The 8,873-nt window shown below is 52.5% G+C and overlaps 1 protein-coding gene across 1 annotated transcript; it reads right to left on the bottom strand.

Annotated features, from left to right (window-relative positions):
- Positions 1-1,413: 1,413 nt before the first annotated feature.
- LOC116986566 (protein FAM187B-like) lies at positions 1,414-2,667 on the bottom strand. Its single transcript, XM_033042163.1, has one exon. The coding sequence runs from the start codon at positions 2,665-2,667 to the stop codon at positions 1,414-1,416; it is 1,254 nt and encodes a 417-aa protein (XP_032898054.1).
- Between the last annotated feature and the right edge of the window lie 6,206 nt (positions 2,668-8,873).

The following is an 8,873-nucleotide window of genomic DNA, read 5'->3' as shown; positions in this document are numbered from 1 at the left end:
CGACAGCCTGACCGAGACTGATCGACTGACCAACCGACTGACTGACTGACTGACCAACCGACTGACTGATCGACTGACCAACTGACTGAATGACTGACCGACCGACTGACTGACCGACCGATCGAATATCCGAATGACCGACTGATTGACCGACAGACTGACTGACCCTAATCCTAACTCTACATTTGTTATTTATCATTTTTATTTAACAGTTCACATCATCTATATAATTAAAAGTCTCAACTTGACCACTTCCTGTCTGTGCTGTATATTGATTTCAGAAAAAACGCAACCATATATCGCTATGATTTTTACCCATCTTACTCACACAAGTCCTCCTCTGCTGAACAGGCCACGAGGATGTTTCCCATCGATGAAAAAAAAAGTTACGAGTGTTTAAAAAACCTTGAGGTCCTCTCACCTGTCAATCACAGCAATGATGGTAACGCCCCTTCCGGGGGGAGGGGGGGGGGGGAGGACTAAAGGATGCCTGGACGTGTCTCGGTCACTCTGCAAGATCACGAGGGAGAGGCCACGACTCTCATTCTAAGCTGTGAATCAACTGAACTGTGAGTCTGCCAAGTGTTTGCAATACATGATTTGTTAGGCTTAATCACAATGCCATGAGTTGTGTGGCCTGCTGCCCTGCCTGTGCTTGAAACTGCAATGCTTTATTAAGTCCAACTGTGTTTGGAAGAAATAAATACTTTATTAAGTCCGACTGTATTTGGTTCAAACGTCCCGCTCATTTCGTGACTTCCGCTTAGTGGACAGGTCGCGTTGATTGCGTAATTTCTGGTAAGTGCTGAGGTCACGCTGATTGCGGAAGTGCCGCCGACTGCGGAAGCCCCAAAGTGGTGAGGCCACGCTCAGCCGTGTGAGTATTCTCCCTTCTGCCTATGTCCCTTCACTGCAGCAAGCTGACATGCATGTCGCTCAGGGCTGTGTCCAGTGCAGCTCTGCCCCTAGGGCAGCTCAGCGGGCAGTGACCGTTGAAGGTGGTGGCATTGCTCCCATTGTGCTCCAATGCAGCATGAACACTGACACAGCAGCAATGCAGTCGGCACTCTACCATGCAGCATACTGATTTCCCGAAAGCAGCCCACATGCACCAATGTTATTCGGCGCTTCACACTGCAGCTCCACTGGAGCCAACGCAGCCCAGTTGCACATTTGCCCCTGCTGCTGCAGCCCAGCTGAATCATCCATGGCCTGGGGCATGAGAGGCCAAGTCCTTGGGAGATGGATAAGTAATTATTAATGATAAAAAAGATTACGGGGAGAGGGCAGAAGAATTTGGAAGTGGTCAAGAATTGAGAGGAAAAAATGAATCAGCCATGATAGAGTGGTGGAGGTGGGCCTAATTCTGCCCCTGTGTCTTGTGGTTTTTATGTTCTGGAGGAGGCAGTTGAACTAGAAGATCTCAAACAAGCAGGCGTACAGTGTCTCAGCCACGGCGCTGATCACGAAGACCATGGCGATCGTGCCGACCAAGATTCTCATGCCGTTGAGCAGTTGCCAGGTGACGCGGCGGCGTACTACTGGCAGCTCGGGCGTCTCGAGGTGGAAGGAGGCGACCCAATGCCCATGCACCCAGCAGCGGTAGATGCCGCGGTCGGAGGGCTTCACGCTTTCGATTTGGTAGATGCCGCCGCCCGTGGTGTCGTCCAACTGGTGAGACCCGTTACAGTTGCCACCACGGGTGATGAATGTGGAGTCGCGCTGCCATAGAACGGGCGTGTACACCGACGCACCCGGGCATGTCATCCGGGCGTTGTCGTGGATGTCGAGGTACACCGTCTGCAGTAGCATGCGAGGCTTCATCCAGTTGAACGCAGTCTCCCGACCCGACCACCACCAATCGCCAATCTCCGGCAACAGATTGGCTACGATCTCCGTTGGTATTTCCTCCTTCTCGCACGGCTCGCGGCACATCTGGTAGTGGAGCTCGGCGCCGCGCCGGGGCAAGGACTGCACAATGTGCAGCTCCATTAGGCCGCAGGGCAAGGTGGCGCCATTTACCTCCAGTTCCTCGTCCTCTTCCTCATCCTTGTCGATCTCGCTAAGCTTGGCGTAGCAGAAGCCCACCATCTTCTGCTCCCCCATCACCTTGCATCGGTCACAGTCCTGCCATGGTCCCCAGCGGGTGTAGAGCCGGACCATGTACTGGGAAGAGCCCAAGTTCACCCTCAGGCTCCAGTTTGACATTGTGCTCTCCCCCAGCCCTTGGTGGGACACGTAAAGCAGAGACGAGTCCTGCACATCCACCTGGTAGGCGGCTAGGATGGAATCAGCCGACTTGCACAGGTACAGGCCCGTGTCTGAGGTCTCCGCCTTGTTCATGATCAAGGAGCCTCTCCGTAGTTTAGCTCGGCTTCCCAGTTTGCCCATTGGCCCACGGTACACCCTCAAGTGCCCGGGTCCGATGAAGGTTCGGGGTTTGGTCTGAGGCTGGCTGAGGTCCTGGTACTGCCAGTAGACGGAGTCTTCAAGTGCTTCAGTGGCAGCTGGGCAACGCAGGCTGAGTGGGTTGTTTGACAGGAAGGCCAGGGAGCAGGGGGCTGTGCCCAAGCAGTAAGCCAAGTCGTCCTCCTGTTTCATGAAGTTGGGCAAGCCGCCCATTAGAGCCAGCGTGCCCAGAGTCAAAAGCAGTATTCGGCGAATCATGCTTCACTGATGCTTCGTCCAGTGAACTGTGGGCTGGAGCAAGGACGTAAATGTCACCACATCGATGCCTCCCCTGACCTCATCAATGGGCCCCTTGTGACTCCCCGTGACATCATCAATGGGTGAATTAGCATGAAAAAGGTGAATTTATTATGGGGATCAAGGAAATAGCAGATGAGTTGAACAGGTACTTTGGATCTGTCTTCACTAAGGAGGACACAAACAATCTTCCTGATATAGTAGTGGCCAGAGGATCTGGGGTGACAGAGGAACTGAAGGAAATCCACATTAGGCAGGAAATGGTGTTGGATAGACTGATGGGACTGAAGGCTGATAAATCCCCAGGGTCTGATGGTCTGCATCCCAGGGTACTTAAGGAAGTGGCGCTAGAAATCGTGGATGCATTGGTGATAATTTTCCAATGTTCAATAGACTCAGGATCAGTCCCTGCGGATTGGAGGGTAGCTAATGTTATCCCACTTTTTCAGAAAGGCGGGAGAGAGAAAACAGGGAATTATAGACCAGTTAGCCTGACATCGGTGGTGGGGAAGATGCTGAAGTCAATTATAAAAGATGAGATAGCCGCACATTTGGATTGCAGTAACAGGATCGCTCAGAGTCAGCATGGATTTACGAAGGGGAAATCATGCTTGACTAATCTTCTGGAATGTTTTGAAGATGTAACGAGGAAAATGGACAAGGGAGAGCCAGTGGATGTAGTGTACCTGGACTTTCAGAAAGCATTTGATAAGGTCCCACATAGGAGATTAGTGGACAAAATTAGGGCACATGGTATTGGGGGTAGAGTGCTGACATGGATAGAGAAGTGGTTGGCAGACAGGAAACAAAGAGTAGGGATTAAGGGGTCCCTTTCAGAATGGCAGGCAGTGACTTGTGGGATACCGCAAGGCTCGGTGCTGGGACCGCAGCTATTTACAATATACATCAATGAATTGGATGAAGGGATTCAAAGTAACATTAGCAAATTTGCAGATGATACAAAGCTGGGTGGCAGTGTGAACTGTGAGGAGGATGCTATGAGAATGCAGGGTGACTTGGACAGGTTGGGGGAGTGGGCAGATGCATGGCAGATGAAGTTTAATGTGGATAAATGTGAGGTTATCCACTTTGGTTGTAAAAACAGGAAGGCAGATTACTATCTAAATGGCGTCAAGTTGGGAAAAGGGGAAGTACAACGGGATCTGGAGGTCCTTGAACATCGGTCTATGAAAGTAAGCATGCAGGTACAGCAGGCAGTGAAGAAAGTGAATGGCATGTTGGCCTTTATAACATGAGGAATCGAATATAGGAGCAAAGAGGTCCTTCTGCAGTTGTAGAGCCCTAGTGAGACCACACCTGGAATATTGTGTGCAGTTTTGGTCCCCTAATTTGAGGAAGGACATTCTTACTATTGAGGGAGTGCAACGTAGGTTTACAAGGTTAATTACAAGGACCAGACTGTGGTCTGTGGATGAGGAAGTCGGGGATCCAAGTGTAGAGGGATGCGCAGGGGCCCAGTTCCGTGCTTGGTAACCAGCTTTTTTTTTAATCAAAAATTTATTAAATTATTAAAAAATAATAATTACACTACAATAAAACAAGCCAGAACCCACCACCATAATACAATACTAACATATATCCATAATAACATACTATACAACTATGATACAATCCTTATTGAGAATACATTCAACACCTTGCGGAGCCCAGCGGTCCCGGAAATCCCTCAGGTTGCCCGTGGACAGGGCGTATTCCCTTTCTAACTGCCCCCGGGCACAGACATATCCCCGGAAAAGGGGCAGGCAGCCGGCTCAGGTAGAGCCCTCCACCGCCTGGCGCCTTGATTCACGGTTGGCCAGCTTGGCCAGGCCCAAGGAGCAACCCAACCAGGACATCTTCAGCCCTACCCTCTCCCCTACGCACAGGTGTCCAAAGATGAGGATGGTGGGTGAAAAATGCAGCCGGAAGGCAAGGAGAAGCCCCGTTAGGTATTCAAATAGTGGCTGCAGCCTCACGCACTCCATGTACACGTGGTACACAGACTCTTCCAGCCCGCAAAAGTGGCAGGCGGCTAGCGAGTCTGTGAACCGTGAGGGAAACAGCTTGCAGGGAACACCTCGGTGCAATACCCTCCGCCCCAATATAGAGGGGGAGAATCCCGGCGTAGAGGGACCCCCACCGGGGGCCCCCCTCGCGACCTGAAGGCAACACCGACCGCCACTTGGTGTCTGGACGGTGGACCAGGGTGAGGAAGTGCAGGGTTTGGAGGAGGAGCTGTACAGGACACGCCTCCCTGCGTCACGGAGGGAGACGAAGGGTGTCGAGGAAAGACGGCTCAAATTGTGTGGGACCGGGTCCCGAGATGGATTGTGGCGCCTTGGTCCGATGAATACTTCCAGCTGAGCGGGGGCTTGCTCAACCTGTGGAATTCTCTGCCACAGAAGGTAGTTGAGGCCAGTTCATTGGCTATATTTAAGAGGGAGTTAGATGTGGCCCTTGTGGCTAAGGGGATCAGAGGGTATGGAGAGAAGGCAGGTACGGGATACTGAGTTGGATGATCAGCCATGATCATATTGAATGGCGGTGCAGGCTCGAAGGGCCGAATGGCCTACTCCTGCACCTAATTTCTATGTTTCTATGTTTCTATGTTTCTACTCCACACGTTTGAGCCCCCCCGACACCCGGTGGGGCGGGACAAGGACCGGCTGCTCTCACGCCCGGGCCGTCACCCTCCGCTGGTGGAGGTGGGGCCCGGTCAACGGCAACCAGGTTCCAGACTCTCAACAAGTCCCTGTAGAAGCCGGGCATCCCCATCAGGACCGCACAGCTGACGCCCACCATTGGGATCCGCGTACCCCCTTGAAGGCAGCGGCTCCGTTGGAAAAAATGCGTCACCAACACGTGCCACCTGGGAGGATGCCCTGAGTACAGGTATCTCTGCACGGTCCTGAGGTGGAGAGCTGCCAACTTGGTGCAAATGCACACCAGCGACTGACTGCCCTCCTCGATCAGGAGACTCAGGACCGTTGCAGAGACCCAGTGCTTTCCGTTGCCCCAGAAGAAGTCCACCAACTTCTTCTGGATGATCCCAGCAAAGGTGGCTGATGGGACCAATGTGGTCAACCTGTACCAGAGCATGGAGGCCACGAGTTGGTTAATGACCAACACCTTGCCCCGGTATGAAAGCACTCTGAGGAGACCCGCCCAGCGCCCCAGCCGGGTGACGACTTTCACCTCCAGCTCCTGCCAGTTCGCCAGCCAGATCTCCGCACCGGGACTCAGGTAGACTCCCAGGTAGAGGAGGTGCGTGGTACTCCACGTGAAAGACCTCATCTCCTCCGGGAGGGAGTCCACCTGCCAGGGACCCACCAATAGTCCAGAACATTTCCCCCAATTGATCCTGGCAGAGGATGCGGCCGAGAAGACTCGTTGGCACTCACGCATCTTCTGCAGGTCGACGGGGTCAGTGACCATGAGGAGCACGTCATTGGCATAGACGGAGAGGACCACCTCCATGTCCGGCTCGCGTAGAACCATGCCCGTCAACTTCCTCCGAAGCAGACTAAGGAATGGCTCCATGCAGATGGCGTACAGTTGGCCTGACATGGGGCATCCCTGACGTACTCCTCTGTGCAAGGGAATGGGGGCCGTCAAGGATCTGTTGACTTTCACGAGGCACTCTGCGGTGGCGTATAAAAGCCGGATCCGGGACACAAAGTGCGGTCCGAACCCAAACGCCCGCAGAGTCCTCAACAGTTACTCATGATCTACCCTGTCGAAAGCCTTCTCCTGGTCGAGGGAGAGAAAGGCAGTGGGTACACTGGTCTCCTGAGCCAGGTAGACCAGGTCCCGGACCAGATGGATATTGTCCTGGATGGACCGGCCCGGGACCGTGTAAGACTGGTCAGGGTGGATCACTTGGGCCAGCACTGGGCCCAGTAGCAATGTAACAAAATTTTGAGATTTTAAAAATCAAGTCTGCAATTTATCCCATCAGATAAAGCATAAAAATAAGTTTAATTTGACACCTAATTCACTTTCATATCTCCAGTATTAAAAAAGTTATGGCCATTTTCATACTCGGAAATTAGCATCTTGTTTCCTCTTGATTTTCCATTGACTTAACACAAAAGCTGTGATCAAGAGCAGTCAAAAGCCCATAACTTTATTAAAAATTAAGAGAACTGAAAGAAATTTTCAGTTATTGTAGATTGAAGCAATCTGAAACAAATATTAAACAATCTTACTTGAATGACCTTAAATTAAAGCATATAATGTCGTCACGGCGCGGGGCCAAAGAGCGGACGGTTGGTTAGGTTGGCAATATGGCGGCGCCCTGGTTGGCTGCGGCAGCATTGACTCTCGATAGTGATAGTGACAAGTTTTCTACGATTAGTGACAAGTTTTCTACGATTAGTGACAAGTTTTCTACAAACCGGCTTCATAACTTGCAGCGGGCAGGTTGCAAGTTAACGTACGATCATGGGTCATTACTGGAATTACAACAGTTAAGCAGTAGAGACTACGTGGACGTTGAACTTGAGGAACGCCTGCACTGTCTCGGACTGCTGCGTCGGGAGGACCCAGCGGCCTGCAGAGCCGCGGAGACATTCACAAACACTGGCCGCTACAGAAGGACACGGAGGCGGCGCTACAGAAGGACACGGAGGCGGCGCTACAGAAGACTGAAGCGGGGCTGTCGAGGTGGGCTAACGGCGAGGCTAAAGGCTAACCCGTGGAGGACACCGCTCCCATCCGTTCTCCTGTCGAATGTCCGCTCTTTGGAAAATAAAATGGATTATTTACATCTGGATCTCACAACAAAAACGGAGGTGAGAGATAAATAGATAGATAGATAGATAAATACTTTATTAATCCCCTTATTCAGGGGAAATTCTGATGTCCATGTAGCACACTAATAAAAATACAACACAGTATTCATAAAGAAATTCAACACCAAAACATCCCCCCACAGTGATTCCCACTGTGGGGGAAGGCACAAAGTCCAGTCCCCATCCTCTTGTCCACCCATAGTCGGGCCTATTGAGGCCTCCACAGTCGCCGCCACGGCGCCCGATGTTCTCGCCGGGTGATGGTACTCCGGCGTCGGGAGAACCCCCAGCAGCTTGGGGTGCCAGGAACGGCCGCCTTCCCACCGGAGCCTGCGGCTTCCAAGCCAACAGACCACGCCAGACGGAGCTCCGCACACTGGTGATCTCGGCGAGATGTTAGTTCAAACGCCGCAGCTGGCCGCTCCGCAGAACCGCGGCTCCACGATGTTTTCCTCGGCGGTCCCAGCATACCGGAGTTCCAGCGCGGCGACCCAGGAAAGGCATCGCCCGCTCCGCAATAGCGCTCCAGCGCTGCACTGTCGCCAACGCCGACGTTCTGCGCCGCCGCCAAAGCCGATGTTCTGGCCAGGTCCCCTCAGGGAAACGTCGCTCCAGGACCCGCTGGTAGGCCGAGAGGACAGGTCGAAGTCGCTGCTCGGAGGAAGGCAACCCCTCCGACCAGGTAGGGACTTAGAAAAGCAGTTTCCCCCTTCCCCCCCACCACCCCCCACACATAAAAGATTTAGACCCCCTGACTATACATTTAACGAACTAAAAATAATAAAAAAGAAGGGGAAAAAACAGACAGCTGCAGGACAGGCAGCCGTTCAGGACAGCGCCTCCTCCGGAGACTGCTGCGCTATAGTTCTGACAGAGACATGGCTAAACTCATCTGTACCTGATGCGGCTGTTAGCATAGGGGGGCTAACAACATTCCGGCTCGACAGGGACACTGTTTTGACTGGTAAATCCCGGGGTGGGGGTGTGTGCATCTACACAAACAACAGCTGGTGTAATAATGCTACCGCTGTCTCCAGCCACTGCTCTCCGGACATAAGAGTTTTTGACTGTGAAATGCAGGCCATTCTATCTGCCACGGGAGTTTACTGTGGTTAGCATTACTGCTGTATACATCCCCCCCGCGGCCAACACTAAGGAGGCTCTGCGTATTCTCTACCGTTCCATCAGTGAGCTGCAAAGAAATCATCCAGAGGGCGTTGTCATTGTTGCTGGGGACTTTAACCAGGCCAACATGAAGACTGTCCTCCCTCATTTCCATCAATATGTGGACTTTGCTACACGTGGAGAGAATACGCTGGACCGGGTCTACAGTAACATCAAGCAGGCTTTCAGAGCAGCACCCCGGCCTCACCT

This window comes from Amblyraja radiata, chromosome 24 (assembly GCF_010909765.2).
Source record: "Amblyraja radiata isolate CabotCenter1 chromosome 24, sAmbRad1.1.pri, whole genome shotgun sequence".
NCBI lineage: Eukaryota > Metazoa > Chordata > Chondrichthyes > Rajiformes > Rajidae > Amblyraja > Amblyraja radiata.
This window is presented reverse-complemented; position numbering and strand designations above follow the sequence as displayed.